This window comes from Trematomus bernacchii, unplaced genomic scaffold (genome assembly GCF_902827165.1).
Source record: "Trematomus bernacchii unplaced genomic scaffold, fTreBer1.1, whole genome shotgun sequence".
In the NCBI taxonomy this organism is placed as follows: Eukaryota; Metazoa; Chordata; class Actinopteri; order Perciformes; family Nototheniidae; genus Trematomus; species Trematomus bernacchii.
The window spans coordinates 4965653-4986053 of NW_022987839.1; the positions used below are offsets into that span (position 1 = coordinate 4965653).

The 20401-nt window shown below is 40.5% G+C and overlaps 2 protein-coding genes across 2 annotated transcripts; one reads left to right on the forward strand and one right to left on the reverse strand.

The window, feature by feature from the left end:
* Positions 1 to 6580: 6580 nt before the first annotated feature.
* On the forward strand, positions 6581 to 8431 carry LOC117500110. Its single transcript, XM_034152809.1, has 3 exons — positions 6581 to 7207; positions 7337 to 7416; positions 7528 to 8431. The coding sequence occupies exons 1-3, from the start codon at positions 7205 to 7207 to the stop codon at positions 8429 to 8431; spliced, it is 987 nt and encodes a 328-aa protein (XP_034008700.1). The 5' UTR covers positions 6581 to 7204.
* Positions 8432 to 8606: 175 nt separating this feature from the next.
* Positions 8607 to 11242, reverse strand: LOC117500111. The gene is made up of 4 exons (XM_034152810.1): positions 10233 to 11242; positions 9980 to 10112; positions 8993 to 9771; positions 8607 to 8619 (listed from the first exon to the last, which is right to left on the reverse strand). Exons 1-4 carry the CDS (start codon positions 10376 to 10378, stop codon positions 8607 to 8609), a joined length of 1071 nt encoding a protein of 356 aa, XP_034008701.1. The 5' UTR covers positions 10379 to 11242.
* Positions 11243 to 20401: the final 9159 nt, after the last annotated feature.

The window sequence follows — 20401 nt, forward strand, 5'->3', positions numbered from 1 at the left end:
AATTCTGGAGCAGTTTGTACAGTTTTGGAAATGATGTCTCGTGTTTTTCTTGTGTGCCCTTCTAGTTGATTCTGTTTCTGAAAAGTAATTATGTATTTTTGTGTCTTATAGCGAACAGGTCTACAAACATTGATAGTCCAGACACTGACAGTCGAGCTTCCATGACCAAGCACTACAGGACCCTTCAGGCTTGGTATAATAAAAAGAAAAATCCTGACTATGAGTCTGTCTCTCAGCTCTTGGATTTGGAGTATGCAGCCAGAAGAGCATTCATTGATTCTGATGCCACTCAGGTACAGGTATTATTTTTCAATTCGCTCCTCCTATAAGTGATAATTTCGATCTCTGTTTTGGTTTATTGGATATTTCATGGATGAGCTTCGACGTCTTCTGGACAAGGATAACAGCCACAGCATTGATGAAATGAAGGAAAGATGGCAAGACTTCTGCCAGAAGGTGCAGTTTTATGGCGTATGGAAAAAGATGCTGAAACCTCCATTGGGAATGGACAAAGGTAAGTTATAATGTTATGTGAACAGGGTTAGTTGGACATACATTAAGGCATGTTTATTGCCAACTTCATATGCTGTTGTATTGGCTTCATTCTTTCCATCTGCGATGGAGGTTTAACTGTTTGTTGAATGTTCATGTTTTTAAAGCATCACATCTGTACTAGACTGTTGTTCAGATTTTACCTCCTGCAATTTCTGTAAAAGTCATGTATTTTTCCAAACAGCTGAACAGGCTAAGGATCCTGCGTGTGCTGCAATCACTGTTCCCCTCTCCGTCTGCTCCTCCAAAAAAGCTAAGAGATGCAAGTGAGGCTCTGCTGCATGTCCTCGAGGTGAGTGTGTAAAATGTAGCAGGATCATTTTGACTGTCCAAAGCAACAAGAATGCAGTATTCAATATTTTAGGAAAGTACCATATGGATTTGTTCTACCCAGTACTATTGTGGAATTTGACAACACATTCATTACTTATGCAAGGGCCAGGCACAATGGCAACATATTTATCACAGTAAAAACATTTGAATGACCTATTTTTAATAAGATAAGAAGAAAAAAGGTTGAATTTAACCATTTTATTTTTTAATATGAATATATGGGTATATCATGGGCCAAGGAAAAGTGTTTTTTTCAATTCTGGAGCAGTTTGTACAGTTTTGGAAATTATGTCTCGTGTTTTCTTGTGCTCATTTCCATGTAAGTACTTTGCCGTGTATGCTCCTGTAGTTCACTGGTAGAAAATAAACTGCTAAATTAAAGACTTGTTTTCATTTTCACAGACTTATTTGGAGAATGCGATAGTTCTAGATCTGTATCGCCATTGTAGAGCTTAGAGTTAAATTATTGACTTAATAATAGTAGTAAATGCTTAATAGGAGTATTTCCAGCTTACTTAAGCCACATTTTCTCTTAAATAATACTTGCACATCTTATTTCAAGTAAGAGTCTCATATCATATAACTTAAAGGGGACCTATCATGCAAAATGCACTTTGTACGTCTTTTATACATGAATATGTGTCCCCGGTGTTCCAGGGAACTCACCAAGTGTCAGAAAACACAACCCTCTCTATTTTCCTCCATACCCAAATCTCTAAAAAAGGGGCTGCAACGGATCTGATACAAACTGATCCAGATGTGAACACTGTCCTGACGTCAGGACAGTGGCGCTACGGCTATTGGGCCAACTCCACCAATCAGGAGGAGACAGCCACGGCCATTGCCGTTCGAAAGCGCTGGAGACGCTGTAATACATATGCCAGGCCAGTAGATGGTGCTGTTCTCACTGAATCTGCCCAGAGCTAGAAATTGTCAAATTGAGCAAAATGAGGCATGGCTAAAATGCATGATCTGTTTGGTATTTTGAGAAAAAAAAAAGTATAAATATGCCTTATATAGGTATGGTCCTACACTATATTATTCAAATATAGCATGATAGGTCCACTTTAAAATAAGGGTAAATGGTCCTGAAATGAAAAAATCTAAAAGTTTATGTTGAGGGCAAAATACTGTTTTTGATCATTTTTGGCTCATTTCTGTAACATAAGATTTCCTAATTCTGGTCAAATTAAGTTCAAAATTAGTTCTCCCAGCTAGTTTCAATATCTCATGTATCTAAATATCGCATATTATTTCAAGAAATCTTACCAAGCTAATGTTCACTTGTTCTATTGGCAGATTATTTTGCTCATAACAACATCGAAAACATCTTGTTTTCATTCTTTTTTTACTAGTTTTTGGAAGGGCTGTTTTTGCAGTGGGGAGTGCATGTACGTAGACACGTTGTGCCTCTCCACCTCTGTTCCTTACTTCTTACTTGCTACCCCTTATCCCTCAACCTATCCTAAGGGAGTGCATGTACGTAGACACGTTAGTTTAGCTGCTATAGGCTTAGACTGTCGGGGGACACCTTACTTCTTCCTTCTGTCTGTCTACCTGTGTACTCTCATGTTCCGAATAGCCCAGCTTCCCCCAAATTTCTTTTTGGTGTCTATATCTACGCCGGGATCCTGAGTCGTGGCTGATCCTGTTGCTGTGGTCCTGTGTCCTGGATCCTCTATCCTGAGTTCTGGATTTGAGTCCTGGACTTCGAGTCATGGCTGAACTTGTCTCTGCGGTCCTGCCTGACTCTCATCATACTACTTCCCTGATGGCTCCCACAGGATTGTTGACATCTTCGTGGATTCATCTTCTTATTACAGACACATGCATTTCCAAACATTTGGTTTACCTATGCTGTAAAATGTATTATCTCTTCGATTTACACACAGCATCTATTGCAAGTCTGTCCGTCCTGGGAGAGGGATCCCTCCTCTGTTGCTCTCCCTGAGGTTTCTCCCATTTTCCCTTTAAACTGTGGGGTTTTTCATTTTTTGGAAGTGTTTCCTTGTACGATGTGAGGGTCTAAGGACAGAGGGTGTCGTATTGTCATACTGATATTCTGTACAAACTGTGAAGTCCACTGAGACAAATGTAACATTTGTGATATTGGGCTATATAAATAAACATTGATTGATTGATTTCCTTTGTGTTTGGCATGGTGAGTAGTAGTATAGTCCCTCTCAATAAGGTATTCAAGTGCCTGTTTCTTGGAGTCCTTTTATGCTGATTGAATGCTCAGGTGTGGCTTGAAAGCTGATTGGTTGATTAGGTGTGGTTTGAAAGCAAAGATTCACATGGGGGCTAATATTTTTGACCAACCCATTTTTCACTATATTTGATATAAAGCAAGCCTAAAAACTTATTTTATTTCCCAAAATGTACCAAAAGCTACTAAATAGCACTGGTGAATGTTTGATTATATCAAGTTTTATCAATGCTGGAAACATTAGGAAGAATGTTAGGAAAATGTTTCATAACTCCTGGGGGGCTAATAATTTAGGCCTCAACTGTATGTAAAGAAAAAAAGTCTAAATATTTCAGATAAAGCTGTGAAACAATCTCAATAATTGGCAGCAAAAATGTAAAAAAATGTTTAATTGGAATAAAAGGATACATGTTGAGAAGTTCTAATACCTTAAGAGAAGAGCTTGGCTCCTTCCTGTATTTCTACTGGGTCTTTCTTGGCTTTGTGCTGGCTATCTCCTAGCTCTATTCAGGTTTTTTTCTAGCTCTATCCCTGATCATTTTCAGAACCTGAAGGCTCTATACAGACTATCTTCTGGTTCTTTTCTGGATCCATCCACTATCTCTTGTCTCTGTCCAGTGAATTACACTTGTGTTACTGGAGCAGGTAAAGCATACAACAGATACTTTCAGCATTATCGGAGCACAAAGTGGAAGCTTGGATGAAACACAGCGGACTTCTAAACAATGAACACCCGCAACTTGGAAGAAATAAAGTTGGGTTTTATGCGTTCTAATATTGCAATGCAAACCCATGATGTAAGGACAGTAATTAAGAATCATTTAGTCATTGAATGCTCATTTCAGTAGATTTAATCAAACAAAACATAAACATATTGGACATTGCCTCAAGACTGTAACCTCTTCACATTCTGTTGAAATAGTCAATTACTAGCCATTTCTTACACATTGCTGTTTTGAATCATTAATATGTGGATGACAGTTGAACTGGATGATGTAACATTTATGCCATCTGCTGGAAAGAAGACGTATCGCTCTGTTGGCGTTGTTTAGACAACAAAAGCAGAGTGAAGCTCTCATTTCATAAACAATCTTTGAGTACAGACACCGTCCTGCAGAGAGCACACAACCCAACAGCACGTTTTTGGTCTAGCATCACTTTACAAAACGTTTGCATTAAGACGCTAAGACTAGCTGGTCCCTTGTAAAGGTCAGTCCACCTTAAATGAGCAGTGGGTGATCAGCAGGTGAAAGGCAGGACACGGGAACTTGGTCCTGAGGAGATGTAACCATTATTAAACAAGAAATAGTCGAGTCAAGGGGTCAAATAAATGAACATTTGTGATTATTCGCAAATCGGTTGCAGATGGGTGAAATCAGGCTTAGGGAGTAAGGTAATGTAACGTATTACATGTAACGGCATTAGGTAATCAGGATACAAAATAGACAAATGTATTCCCTTACGGTTACAGAAGCAGCTGACGACCAACACACTTGTGTCTTTTGAAATTTCCACTATGTGAAAAAGCTTTCTTACAGACTGAGCAGCTGTGTGGTTTCTCTCCTGTGTGGATTCTCACGTGTTCCTTTAAACTTCCACTCTGTGAAAAAGCTTTCTTACAGACTGTACAGCTGTGTGGTTTCTCTCCTGTGTGGATTCTCATGTGTTCCTTTAAACTTCCACTCTGTGAAAAAGCTTTCTTACAGACTGAGCAGCTGTGTGGTTTCTCTCCTGTGTGGATGCTCATGTGTTTCTTTAAACTTCCACTGTGTGAAAAAGCTTTCTTACAGACTGTACAGCTAAATGGTTTCTCTCCTGTGTGGATTCTCATGTGTGCATTTAAATTTCCACTATGTGAATAAGCTTTCTTACAGACTGAGCAGCTGAATGGTTTATTTTCAGCACTACGTTGTGGATCACTGACAGATTCATGTCTATTTTTCAGTGAGTTTGAGCCTGATGCAGGTTCTCTGGTCTCTTTCCAATCAGCACTGTCTTCAGTGTCAGGTTCAGAAGAGTCTCCAGTATCAGGTTCAGAAGAGTCTTCAGTGTCGTCCTCAGTCTTTGGTTGTAAACTGCTCTCTGGATCTGAGTTCCTGGCTGGTTCTGGTCCTCGACAGTCATCTCCATCAGCTTCTGTTTCCATGTGTTCAGTTTGTCTTTGATGAGGCTGTGAGGACTGAGGTTTCTCTTTATCATCTTCACTCTTCACAGGGTCAGGAGTGAAAGTGGACTTGGTGATATCAGCCTCCTCCAGCTCCTGAAGCTGCTCTCCCTCCTGACTGATCCTGAGTTCCTCCTGTTCCTGCTTAATGTGTGGGGGGGGCTCTGGGTCCTCCTGGTCCAGACTGGTGCTCCACTCCTGCTGGTCAGGGAGAAGCTCTTCTTTAACCACCACCAGCAGCTGGACATCTGCAGGAAACAGGAAACACACAGTCAGAACAAACTGTTACGTGTTAGCATTTCAAAGTCTAATCACCATTAAAATGGGAGACATTTTGCAGCCCTAATAGGCTAGTTGCACGGGATGACGTATTTCCATTTCCGGTTCATTGAGTGGGCGCTTGTTAACATCCGGTCTACGGTAGAGCGGGTAGATAGCGAAGCGATATAGATAGTGATAGAGAGATATAGATAGAGAGATAGATAGATAGATAGATAGATAGATAGAGAGAGAGAGAGAGAGAGATAGAGAGAGATAGAGAGATAGATAGATAGCAAGATAGATAGCATACAGATAGCATACAGATAGCATACAGATAGCATACAGATAGCGCAAAGTGAGAAGGCTAACGTTAACGTGATGGCACTATTTTACACTCGATGTCTCCAAGACCTACCGAAGGTTAACATCAGTGACGTACATCGGCTGGTACAAGCGGCAAGCTCAGCCCCGAAGAGCAAAAGAGAAAAGGGGTTCAAGATGTACATATCCAGTTACATCGACAACTATGAAGGTAAGTGACAAACAAAGCTGTAGTTACTGGCTAACTTTGACAACTTGACAGTCTTGATACAGTGTAAAGCGTTTTAATGATGTACTATTACGTGTTTTGGATAACATGAATGATGTCCAATTCCCCACAGTTTCAAACAAAGATCTACCTTCAGGGAGAGTGAGCGTCAGGGCTAGCTGTTACAGGTCCATGAGGAAGCATGAAAAGCCTCACGATCTCAGAGTAGGGAGGAAAATAAAAAGTGTTCATCGGTTCAAAGCCTCAATCAGGTTCATGTTCTGGGGTTTTGATGTGGCTAGAGTAGGTAACCTGTGATTTAGGATTAAAAAAAGCCCAGCTAGCTGACGTGTTGCAACAGATTGCATAGTGACAATAAATTAGCTCACATCAACTGGTAGCTAGCTATGTGTGTGTAGCATGAAGGGGCTACAGATTTATTTTCGTTTTGTAACCCTCTCGTGTAAAAGGATAAATACATTAGCTAAACCCAAACTTAGCTTTCATCAAAGATTATTAATGAGAGGTTGAAAACCGTCTCTACTTTCATGGAAACCCCAGAAACTGGTTGTGACGGCTGCTGTTCTTTACTGTATGGTTAGTATAATCCATGTAGGGTCCAGTTATTTGTATGGGCCAGTGTTAGGTAAGTGCTGGTTTTGTACCCTACATCTATGTTAAGCTGTTCAACGTTCTACTAACACTATTTTATGTAGTTATAATATAATAAGATAATAAATTGAGACAGCTGAGAGAGTTTATCTGTTTGAATGTCCTTAAATTACAGTATTCCAAACAGCAGAACTTCTGTGTATGTGATGTGACTGATAACCTGACATGGTTTAGCCTTTTCCCACACCTACTACTTGCCTGATCAGCCTGCTCTCAGCTTTCTCATTTTTCTGTGTTGTATTGAAGCGGTGTTCTAAATGTAAAATGACTGACATTTTATTTTAATGTGTAGATTGTCTTTGAGAACTGCTCACCTGTGGAGATTGCAGTGGCAAAGTGTTCCTGTGTAGCTGGAACAGCACTCTGCAACCACAATGTTGCACTGCTGTTCCAGACCGCACACTACTCCACACTCAACCTGGCTGCTGTACCCCCTGTCCTCAGCTGCACTGAAACAGAGCAGCGATGGCACAAGCCAAGAACCATGGTAAGTACAGTATGTGTTCACAACCAATCCACGGTTTAATTAGTATTTCCTTTGTGCCAAGAGCTGATCTAGTATGTTGCATCAATGACCATTTCAATGAATTTGACAATTCTTTTGTGTAATTAATAGGGTGTGAAACCAGGCAGAGTGAGTGACATGGTGTTCATTTCCACTAAGCCAAAGCAGTTTACAGTTGCTGACGGTGTAAGGTAATATCTATTGTCCTAAGTAATTGTATGTAGCCTGCAACAACTTTGTGATTGTTGTCTGAGTGTAAAATTGTTCTTAAAGTCCTAATTATTATATAAACATGTTCAAAGGAGTACACGTTACAAGGCCGTGCGGGGGGAGCTGCCAGACCCAGATGTCCTCAAAGTCAGCGAGGTATACAAGGACTTCTCAGCAGACATCGCACCACTGATCACCACCATGGCTATAAGTGTGGACGTGCCACTGGTTAACTCCACCTTTGGAAAAGTTCAGGAAGGTAGCCCTATCTCATACCAGCATCCACTACCTCTTAGCCGGGTTATAGTGCGTCACCCAGATGCCCCTCCACCACCACCTCTACCTGTGGATGGCTATAGGCTGGAGCCTACCACCTGTGAGTTTGTGTGCAGTCACCAACAGCACCTCCATCTACTGTCACTTGCGACAACATTGCTCATGGCAAGGAAAATCGAGGTGGCCACAAGGGAGCAGAGCGACAGTGTGGAATGGCACCGTGTTAGGAGGCCAAGAATAACTTCTTCCCGTTTCAGGGAAGTATGCCATGTTCGAGGTCAGAGTTCGGCTGAAAACTTAGCACAACGGATTCGGAAGGGAGTGGCGCAAACGGCATCAATGAAGAGGGGACTGGCACTGGAACCGGTTGCCATCCAGGAATACTGCCGGATTAAAAACACCAATTACTGGCCGTGTGGGTTTGTCATTCACCCAGATGCCCCCTGGTTAGGGTCATCTCCTGACGGTCTGGTGTTTGACCCAACTGAGAGCCCACCTTTTGGACTTGTAGAAATAAAATGCCCAAATGCAAAAAGTTATGTGGACTGTAGCTACTTAAAAATGCAAAGTGGCACATTAAAACTGAAGCAGTCTCATAGCTACTATTGGCAGGTGCAAGGCCAGCTCCTACTCACAGGGATGGAGTGGTGCGATTTTGTCGTTTTTGCAGAGGAGGATATCCTTATACAGCGTATCTGCGTATCTGGCTACAACCATTAGGGAGAAGGGAGATTATTTTTATTTTTATTTTTACATGGACTGATATGCACTACACTACATTAGTGTACCACACTACATCACACTACATTACTGATCTAACATGAATATTTTCCTGTATAGTTCTTTCAATTGCTAAAACCAGAACCAAGTGTGTTCTATAAGTCAAAAAGATCCTTTAGTCAAAGGACCTATGTGAGGAAGAAAGGGGTGTTTATTGGCAGACATTTAATGTCATATGACGTTATTCATTAACAAAAGTTGTGGATGCTAACTAACTTATCTTGCATTGATCTGTTCATCTGTTACATAAACTAGCATTACTTAAATATGCAGAGACTAATTGAAATGTTTAAATATGTATTTTTTTCCCCCGATATAATATCAACCTATGTTTTGTAAAAGTGTATTAAATGAATCTGTAAAATGTTATCATATTGTGGATTTATTATATTATGTATTGTCCTATGTTATTTTTGTGTGCATTTGTTTTGAGGTTATAATTCATTAGTACCTAAACATAGTATGGTATGACTGCTTTTTGTAATGACCACAATGAAATACACAATTGGTTTGGGAGCAAGAAATCTTTTAATCATTGCTGCCCAGGCTTTCACCAGTGGTCCGTTCTGGTAGTTGACCAGGAAGCAAGCCACATTGAAAAGCTCCTCAATGCTTCCACACACAGACAGTGGTATGGCTTTGTCAAAGAGTTTGTTCTCTTTGACCCTTCTGATGCACCTCTCCACATGGACCCTCAGACGTGCAATGGATTGAGTCTGCCTGACATCCTCCCTGCTCATTTGGGTTTTTTTTGACAGAAAGGCAGGCCGGTAAACTTTGCACTCAACCAGATTGTCCACAAGGAACCCTTTGTCGACCATTATTGCCATGTCTGGTGTGAGCAGGCTCACGATGCCAGACAGCTTGAAAATCTCCCGGTCACTCATAGATCCTGCATACAGGCCAGACACAAATGTAATGGCACCATGTGGTGCCATGCCGATCATGGCCTTGAATGTAGCATGTGACTTGTACGTTGAAAACACCTCACTCTGCAGCAGGAGAGATGATGGAGTCTGGCAGAATACTTCAGTGCAGTCAAGCACCACTTGTGTGTCAGGGAAAGCTGAAAACTCTGGTGGAAGGTGAGCTCTGACAACTTCGCGTGGGATCCACAGACGTTGGCTTCCAAGCAGTTGGTACAGGAAGTGTGTCCAGGTGGAAATAATTCTGCTGACTGTGGTGCGGTGAATGCCAAACCGTTCTGCTAGATCCCTCAGATGTAGGCCCACTGACAGGTGCATGAGGAACAGCAGCAGCTCATCTATGGGTGGAAGTTTCTGTGAAAACAAATAAGTGTTAGGCATACTGTAGATACTGTTATAGGGAGACCGGGTACAGTTGTAACACATTTTCCGTTTGTGTGTGTGTGTGTGTGTGTGTGTGTGTGTGGCATGTGTGTGAGTGATGTGATGCACTTGTTAAACGGTGGTATAGTGCGCAGCGTGCATAATTATTAATATACATCCATGCTTGTATGCTGCATACCGTTGTTGTTGGTTGAGAGGAATCCGAGCTGCTGGCAGAGGATGCCTTGGCGTTGGTGATCCGCACCATCTTGGTGTTGGCTGCTGGCTCCACCAATTTCCAAAAGGCAAGGAAATGCTTGTATGTGGCAAATCTAAGAATGTAATATTGTTCATGTTAGACATTGTTTTGTTTCTTAAATTAGCTTCCCCAAATGAAAGGTGTTTTTCAAACTAGTGGCCATAACAACATCCTGATAGCTTTATAAACAAACCTGGTGTAGAAACGAATGTCCTCGTCCGACCCTGCCAGGCGTTGTATCCCGAAACGAGATCGCAGTTGTAACACTTCCAGCTGGTGTTGGAGCTCCCTAACCTGCATTTTCAAGGCTTCGTTCTCGTCGGCCACCTGATTTGCCATCACTGCCGTCGCGGGATTTAAACAGTACTCATGATCAGGCAGCGCAACTGTTTCCACCTCGTACTCAGCTGTCAAGTCCGGGGTGGGGCTCTCTGCCCTCGGCCGACGCTCCCAAACATTACGTCTTGGTGTAGGTAGCTCGTAGTTATTCCATGCAAAGAGAACAGGTGTAGCTCCTTTCTGTACTCTGTGCAGTCCTCCCGCTGTGACCAATAAGTCTCCTGGTCGAAAATGCCTACTGCACACACGGGTATTTTTTGTGGGGCTGAAATTGTCCCTTACGGACCTTGATCAGCCACTGAGCCTTTACCTCAGCATCAATGGGAAATGCATGAAAACTTATCTCCCGATTATAACGGGCCGAATTCGTACACAGTGGCACACAGCAATGTAGTGCCGACTTTCTTACCCGCTGGAAGGCCAATCGCTTTTCTTTACCCCGAAATCCGCTCATTCTTGCTCTTGGTGTGTCATAAGAAACTGTCAAACTGTCAAACTGTCAAGCTGTAAAAACTCTGTACTCAAACCGGAAGTACTCGCCCCCACACCCACCCGCCGGAAGTTGATAGACGCCATCTTGTGCACAGAGCCTATTAATGCTGTGGCGGCTCAATCCCCAGTTGCGTTTGAGTCGCTGAGAGGCTAAACTTGGCTATAAACTGTGACGCGTTTTCGAAGAGAAAGTCCATAGTGAAGCAAGATAGTTTTTGGGATATTTAATAAACAAAATCATAACATGGACAAAACGGTCAACAGAAAAAATGACAGCACAAGCTCACCCTCTGTCATCCGCACTCGACATGAAACAGGTGACTTAAATAGACAAACCACACAATTACCGGAAGTGCTCAACAAACAAATAAAAGTGACGTAAACAAATAATAATACAAATAATGAACTTGGGCTAAGTAGCATTATGGCACCTACAAATGCCTTTGTTTTTATATTTTCACATTATCTTTCTTAGTCCCGCCTATTGTGTATTTTTGTTGGCTCAATTCACCTTATGTAGCCCAGCCCCTTTCCACTTCCAGTTAAAAATGAAAAAGGGTTTTTTCTTCTGGCGTAGCACTAGCTACAATGTAAACAAGGAATTGTATTTGGGATCGTTCACAGATACACTACGCCTACAGTATAGAATTAAAATACTCTGTTACAAATTTAAATCCTGCATTCAAACCTTATTTAAGTAAAAGTATGCAAGTCTTAAACAGAACATTTTACGGCACCTTATGTAAAAGTAATGATGGTGCAGTAAAATGTTCCCTATCGGTGTTTAACTGAGAGACCCCGGGACCGGGGTACTGCCGCAACATCTTGCAGGAAACAGTGTCTGAGGGCATGTTCATTTAATAAAACTATGAATGTTTTATATCCATGTAACGGGAAGAAACTCATCTAACTGATCTTTTTTTTAAAAGAAAACCCACAATGCTAACACTGAGCCTCTGAATTAGCAACGAGCGAAAAATGCTAACACCTTACTGCACCGAAAATCACTCACATCCAACACATCGATTCACATCGACACAGAATCGTTTGACACCGACATTACCACTGAATTATACGTATTTGCGACGTTATAAGCAAAAACGGACATCAAAACAGGTGACGCTAGGTAGCTAAAAATGCTAACATTTTTACCTTGGCTCTGTAGTCTCTCCAAAGTGGTCTTCAATGGCATTAAAACGATAAAAACGCTGCTGAAGTTAATCCATAGTTTAATCTAATGTGTCTGTGTCCCTTTGAAATGATTTCTGATAATCCATAAGCATTAAAACTGCTTTTCCGTTTCCAGATGTCAAAGCTAGAGATAGGTTCACTCTGATGGAAAATTACATGCGCGAAGCCCCCACCTTTTCTCTTCACAACGTGTGTGTGTGGGGGACTCCCCCTTCGATTCTATTGGCCCTAACGGTCAGAAAGATCAAGCAAGGGGGGCCAGAGATATGGAAAATCCACCCAAATGACCCCAGAAGTGGTTTATTTTTGCTAAATCTCTCTAAACAGGTAAAATGTCACTTGTTTTGCATCAATCTTGATACAGGGTACTTATTATATGTTGTACTTTGGATTCCTAAAGCTTTTAGTCTACTAACCCATCATCCAAGGGTGGTTTTCACTATAAGTAAAACATAATATTTGGACGGACACTATAATTTACAGTTTTTTACTATGTAAAATCTGAATTTTCTTTAAAATAAAAAACATCTATATTGATTCTGACTTTTCTACATCCAACTCACAGGTTTATCATTACTTTGAGAATAAAGATTATTAATTTAACCCTTTTAGAAGGGAAGATATGGTAATTTGTTCTGGGAATGTCATTTTCGAGCCTGAGACCTGAAAAACAGGCTCAGGGCTTAACAGGTTAATTGATGATTTTTCTTGATTATTTTGTATGTTGCATTTTACTACTGTACATGTTCAAAGTTGCGCTTGTATAAATGATTATAGATGAGGGAACCGGCTAAATATTAAAATGTGTGTTTTTTATATACAGTACCAGTCAAAAGTTTGGACACCTTCTCATTCAATGGTTTTTGTTTATTTTAATTTGTTTCTACTTTGTAGATTAATACTGAAGACATCAAAACTATGAAAGAACACATATGGAATTATCTAGTTAACAAAGAAGTGTTAAAAAAAAAAAGAATATGATTTTTATTTTAGATTCTCCAAAGTAGCCCCCTTCTGCCTTGATGACAGCTTTGCACATTCTTGGCTTCTCTCAGTCAGCTTCATGAGGTAGACACCTGGAATGGTTTTCAATTAACACGTGTGCCTTGTCAAGAGTCAATGTGTGGAATGACATGCCTTCTTAATGTGTTTGAGACCATCAGTTGTGTTGTGCAGAGGTAGAGTTAGTGCACAGTGGAAAGCCCTATTTGACTGCTGTTGTAATCCATATTATAGTAAGAACGACTCAACCCAGTAAAGAGAAACGACCGTCCATCATCACTTTAAGAAATGAAGGCCAGTCGATCCGGAAAATGTCAAGAACTTGGAATGTATCTTCAAGTGCAGTCGCAAAAACCAGTTGCTGGTCTCACTGTTGGTGATTTATTCAGAATTCAAGGCACCCCTAACCAGCATGGCTACAACAGCATTCTGCAGTAGCCAGCAAAATATAAATCATATTCTGGATTTTTTAACACTTTTTTGTTTACTAGATAATTCCATATGTGTTCTTTTATAGTTTTGATGTCTTCAGTATGAATCTACAAAGTAGAACCAATTTAAATAAATAAAAAACTTTGAAAGAGAAGATGTGTCCAAACTTTTGACTGCATCTAATACTAGTGTATATCTCTCTCAAAATATATATTCTGTGTATATATATATATATATATATATATATATATATATATATATATATATATATATACAGAATATATTATAAATACATGTTGGCAATAATTGATTGATGACATTTTACATTAATTTATATTAATTACTTAATGACCTTTGAACTAGTTCCCCTATTCTTTATCAAGTAACATTTTAGATGTGTTTAATTTATTATTGAACATATTTATTCATTGATTTCTTTATGAATTATTCTCGCGCGATTTGAATTAATCCAAAGTGTTTGTTTTTATTTGCTTTTACACATTTAAAAAGAAAAAGGTGAATAAAGAAGCACGTTAAAACTAAAGTATCAATGTATGTCACATTTAACCAACTAGTGCCTACATGTATGGGTAATATTTAAATCAGTAAATTAAATGGCATATTATTCAATGTATGTATTTTTATAAATATATTTATTTTGGTAGGTTTACTCTTCCGTAATACATTTGAATTATTATAATAAAGTACATGTGTCTAATAATACTTACATACTTTTACTTAAATAAGATATGAATGCAGTACTTTAACTTGTAATGGAGTATTTTCACAGTGTGGTGTTTGTGCTTTTACTTCAGGATCTACTACCTGCAGCAAGTGCTGATAAAGGGTCTAAAGTGTTATCAATGTGGTAATAAAGTGCTACTGAAGAGTGTAAAGTGTTAATTAAGGGTAAAGGGAACAGACCTGCTCTGTGTATCCGAAGCTGAGGCTGTAAAACAGCGTCCAGTAGTTTCTGGAGTCTCTTGTTCTCCTCTTTGGAAAGAGACAGCTCCTCCTCGAGCTCTGCTATCGTTTTTTCAAACAAAGCAAATATCTCTTCAGCAGTGAGTCGCTGCTTCTTCAACGACTGCAGCATTTGGACTTTACTCATGTTTACTAGATCACCTTTTCCTGCAAAGTCCGTTAAACACACCGTTTCTCTCTCCATCAAACTCTCAATCTGACTAGAGTTGCTAACGTGTTTCCAGCTAGCATGCTAAGCTAGCTCCTATAGTCCGAGGTAAACGCTCCAAAAAAAAGAGCACACAGTCCATTCAGAGGTTTATCCAAACACACAGATGATGGATCAGTAGTGCTGGAGCTCACACACACTTTCTCAGGAACACAGAGAGATAGAACCGTAGCGACGAGACGCCACCTCGATCCAGGTTCTTCTTCTTCTTCTCTCGGTTTTTGGCGGATTGCAAACAACTTTAAGGTGCATACTGCCACCTACTGTACAAGAGTGTGTATCACAATATCATCCTATCACCACTTGTGGAATTATACCACTGTATTTACGTTGTTTTAAATTCTTCCAATCAATCCTGTTTCACTCAAATACTTAAGAATGGCTGTACAGATCTTAATTATTGCTTTTCCTTCTCCTTTTCCAAGTGAAACTGGTATTGCTATTTCCTTTTGTAACGCCTCTTTTGCTAACTTATCAGCATGCTCATTCCCTTGAACCCCCTCATGCAGTCACCCAACATAACTGCACATCTATTCCACTCCTCTGAAGTCTCAGTAAGCAGTGGTTAAGTTCAATGATTAAATCTTCTCTAACTGTTATTGTCGACTGTATACTTTCCAAAGCAGATAGTGAGTCTGTGCATATCCCCACCCTATCAGGTCTGACCTCTTCAACCCATTGTAGCCCAATAATTGCTGCAAGTATTTCTGCTGTATAAACTGATAGGTTATTTGACACTCGTTTTGCGATTGATATTTTGAATTCTGGGATATACACGCCGATCCATCTGTGTAAATGTTGAGGTAATTGTAATACTTTTTGTTCAGATACATACTCGTATTAATTCCCACTTCATTTATTTGCCACTCTTTTTTCCTTTCTATGATACTCACATCTATATTAGCTTCTGGGAAAAGCCATGGGGGAACACTGCTAAATGGGCTTGCTTTGGCAAACTTTATGGTCTCCACTCCATATGCCCTCGTTCTCTCCTTACTTGTCCAGCCAAACGCACGCCCCTGGAACTTTGTATATTCCCAGAAATCCTGTAGTATTCTGTTTGTGATATTTCCCTCTCCACTTCCTTGTAGCCTGACCCAGTATGACAGAGCAAGTTTCTCTCTTCTGATCTCCAGAGGTGTCTCTCCTGCTTCTATCAGAACTGCATTGATAGGGGATGACTTTATCGCTCCAATACACAGCCGCAATGCTTTATATTGTAGTCTATCAATTTTTTAAAAGCGATGTTTTTGCTGCTGCTCCATACACTATACAACCATAGTCTATTGTGGACCTCATAATTGATCTGTAAATGTCTATTAATGCTTGTTTGTCTGCGCCCCAGTTGCATCCAGCTACAGCTCGCAATAAATGTAATACTTTTTTGCATTTTGTTTCCACTTGTTTAATATGCATTTTCCATGTATATTTGCTATCAAACCACAGTCCTAGGTATTTGAACTCATTCACCTTTGTCATTGGACGATCATATAGTGTTAGCTGTTGGCCATCAATCTTGCGTTTATTTGTAAATATCATGTAGCATGACTTGCTTTCTGACATTTTGAATCCCCAGTTATATGACCACCTCTCCACTTTTTTAATCGCTCTAGCTATATTCTCCATTACGTATGGGGCATGTCTTCCCCTCATCCAAATAGCCCCATCATCTGCGTATAGAGCCGATTGGATGCATGTGTCTAAGCATGTAACTATGTCATTAATCATAATGTTAAATAATATTGGACTGACTGCACTCCCTTGGGGGATACCATTTTCTATTTCTAAATAATTGGAAATATCTGCTCCAACCATTACTCTAAATGTCCTGTCTGTTAAAAAGGCCCTTACCCAATTGTACATTCTCCCTCCAATACCCATTCTACTCAATTTGATCAGTAATCCATCCCTCCACATAGAGTCATACGTCTTTTCAATGTCAAAGTACACTATTGCCCTTATCTCTTTCATTTTCAGTGTTTTTTCCACATCATTACTCCCTCTTACTAACGCATCTATTGTGGACCGCCCTTTACGAAATCTGCTCTGAAAACTACTCAGCAGGAGAGCGAAGGCTTCCTGGATTGCCTCATTTAATGACAGGCCCGGCTGCTGATAGGCCGGCTGAGGGTGAGGGGATCCAATCAGCATCAAGTGATCAGCTGATTACCTGCAGTGAGAAAAAGGGGGAGAAGAGAACATTCCAGGGACGTGGGTTTGGCTGGACAAATAAGGAGAGAACGAGGGCATATGGAGTGGAGAATATCAAATTTGCCAAAGCAACCCCATTTAGTAGTGTTCCCCCATGGCTTTTCCCAGAAGCTAAAATAGATATGAGTATTGTAGAAAGGAAAAAAGAGTGGCAAATAAATGAAGTGGGAATTAAAACAAATATGTATCTGAATGAAAAGTACTACAATTACCTACAAATTTACACAGATGATTCTAAGAACAAGGAAGAGTGTGTTGGAGTTGGTATATACGTCCCAGACTTTAAAATATCTATTTCAAAAAGAGCGTCTGATCAATTATCAGTGTAGCAGAAATGCTTGCTGTAATAATAGGATTACAGTGGGTTGAAGAGGTCAGACCAGATAGGGTGGTGATGTGCACAGATTCATTGTCCATATTACAAAGCATACAATCAACAACAACTGCCAGAGAAGACATTCTCATAGAACTGAATCATAGCCTGTTAAGACTTCACAGAGGCGGTATAGATCTGCAGTTCTGCTGGGTGCCCGCACATGAGGGGGTGAAAGGGAACGAGTGTGCTGATAAATTAGCAAAAAGTGCACTACAAAAGGAAATAACATTACCAGTTAAACTTGGTAAAGGAGAAGGAAAAGCAGTAATTAAGAAGAAAGGGATGGAGATCTGGCAGAAAAGGTGGGAGAAAGACCAGAAAGGCAAAGAGTATCACAAAGTACAAAAGACAATTACAATTCATATTTATAAAGAAAGAAACAGAAGGGAGGAAATCACGATCGCTAGACTCAGAATAAATCACACGGCTTTGAATGGTACGCTGTATATCATGGGGAAAAGTGACAGTGACAAGTGTGGGAACTGTGGAGTAAAAGAAGATGTAGAACATATCTTGATACATTGTGACATCTTTAAAGCGGAAAGAGAAAAACTAAAGGCTAAAGTTTTAGAGGCAGAGAGGGAATGGAGTGTGGTTGGTGTTTTGGGAACAAAAGGAGAGGGAGTGAGAGCTACCAGAAAGGCACTGTTTACCTTCTTGAGTGAAACTGGGATAGGAAAAATAATTTAACATTAGGTCAGGAAAGAATATAGATTTTTATTTTTGTTTTATTTATTTCATGTTTTTTGTTGATTTATTTATTTATTTTTATTTATTTTGATTAGATCATAGGTTAAAGAGTTGGTATGATATGATGATTCATACTCATGTGCAGTAGGTGGCGGTATGCACCTTTTAAGTTGTTTGCAATCCGCCAAAAACGAGAGAAGAAGAAGAAGATGCTCGGCAGACATGTGCTACCAACTTTATATATTCGGGCCGTTTCTCAATCGCGAGGATATTGGCTTCCAAGCCAATATTTCAAGGATGCTACGTCATCGAGTGCCGCCGAAGGACTGTTCCAATCTCCAGCATACTTGGAATTCCACCGAGGCCGCGTCCTTGGTTTGGGGGAAATTTCGAGGCTGCACATGGGTAGACTTCGCGTCCTTAAAATCCCCACAATGCTTTGCGCATGGACCAATTTCCCCAAAATCTGTGGCGGAAGATGTAATGCGGGGCCTCTCATATGACGCACACCTGCACACTTGCTAGCCTGTTCCACTCTTCGTTTTCCGAATGCCAGGAAGTATTCTTGCCTTGCTTCTGAAGCAAGATGCTCGGCACGGCTGTGCTACCAAGCCAGCATCCTCGCGATTGAGAAACGGCCACAGTCTATGGCTACCAAGCAAGCGTACTCGCGATTGAGAAACACCCTCTGTCCTAAACGGCTTGTTGGAGCTCCTGCCCCCCCCCCCCTCCCTGTGAGCCCAGTGTGCTCTGATTGGTTGGGACGTTGCGAGGCTCGCTGCTCACTGAGCTGGCTTACTGGTGTGGTTTCCGGGTCGGCGATACAGCGGGACAGCGCGAAACTCATCCTGAGCACACACAAACACTCACAGCCAAAGTAAAAACAATAAGTGTGACTTGATATTGAGTAAGAAAAAGGTTTATAAACGCTGTGAGAATGGGTCTGCGGAGAGCATTTCTCCGCTATCCCAACTCGTCTATTACCAACCAGGGGACTCCCTGTTAGTTGAAAATGTACGCCAAAGGTCCCCACCCCTCCTGGTGTGTGAGGAGCTCCGCGGATTGGTCCATTTTGGTTCCCGGAAAGAAACAAATGGAAAAAGAGAAATCTCCAACGAGGCGTTCTGGGGCAGCATAGACAGGTCTTTTGTGTTAGAGTTTTACTCGCTACAGGGTGTACTTTGAGGGTTTTTGACTCTGCAGACCGTTTATATGCATAAAAACCTTCATAACACAAGGGGACGGGTAATAACCGGAAAAGCATGACATGGGACCTTTAAGACAACTGTGCTATAGTTCCTTGTAGAGATGATCAATATGCATTGTCCCTGAGGGTAAATACATTTATAAAATGTTAAAAATGAGCCGCACCTTAACCCCTTCAGCAGTAAAATCCGGTTTTTACAGCGTTAGTGGTTTGACTGGATGTCTCTGTTGGAGGCGGCTGGAGGCCTCTTTCATATTTGTTCATATTGTCATTGTTAAATATGGATGTTGTAATGTTATTATGTTGTTTATTGTGTAACTCCACATCCATCACATGTGTGTCCTCAGTCTCTCTCCCTGAGGTTTCTAACATGTTCCTCCTTTCATTTCTTTTGGGGAGTTTCTCCTCTTCTGCTGCAAGGGTCTAATCACAGCGTATTAAGAATTGGTAATATGTGGTATTTGGATATTTCAATAAAAAGCGATTATATTTAAATGATAATAATTATTAGTTAACAGCAGACCTGCTCTCTGGTCTTGTTCGTGGCTTTTGGTCAGATTGCATCTCTTCTGGTTTCACCGGTTTCCTCTGCTGACAGTCTGCCTCACATTGTCGGTATTTATTGGCTATGTTTTAAACGTCCTATTTTTCATTACTGCTGCAACTATCGATTACATTCCTCATTTAATTATCTCTGGATTCATTTCTATATCAAATGTTTGGTGTATAAAATGCCAGAAATGTGTGAGAAATATCTATCTCAGTCTCCAAGAGTCTATAGGTCCATACCATAGACTGTATATATAAAGGTCCATACCCACAAATATTCACTTTAATGATATAAAACAGAGAAAAGACACACTTCTATATAAGAAATTATCAAGAGTGACTAACTATTAATGAATTCAAATATAAAAATAGTGTGAGATGATGTAATGTTGATCCCCTAATCCTCTCTGCTCTCCTTGCATGATTCTGTCATACTGCGCTAAACTCTTTATCCTGTTGTATGTTTTAAGTTTTAATGGCCAATTTTAACATCAGATTGACGTACAAAATATGGAAATGAGTCCCACCTTCATAATTGCAGCAGAATTCCTGCTTTTGAAGGTGTGTGTGCGGCTGGATGTCTCTGTGTGGACTGACAGGACTGGCCCGTCTGGTATAGACAGCCTTCGGGCCCCTCATGCTGCTTGCAGGCCCCTGAGGCCCTTGATGACATGATCAGAG

What these genes read in the sequence shown, in the direction of transcription:
- LOC117500110 (XM_034152809.1), top strand. An exon ending in ACAGTTGCTGACGGTGTAAG is followed by an intron (nt 7,417 to 7,527) that starts GTAATATCTATT and finishes ACATGTTCAAAG; the next exon opens with GAGTACACGTTACAAGGCCG.
- LOC117500111 (XM_034152810.1), bottom strand. Translation starts at nt 10,378, where the DNA reads ATGGCAAATCAGGTGGCCGACGAGAACGAAGCCTTGAAAATGCAGGTT. An exon ending in GACATTCGTTTCTACACCAG is followed by an intron (nt 10,113 to 10,232) that starts GTTTGTTTATAA and finishes TTACATTCTTAG; the next exon opens with ATTTGCCACATACAAGCATT. An exon ending in CCTCTCAACCAACAACAACG is followed by an intron (nt 9,772 to 9,979) that starts GTATGCAGCATA and finishes TTGTTTTCACAG; the next exon opens with AAACTTCCACCCATAGATGA.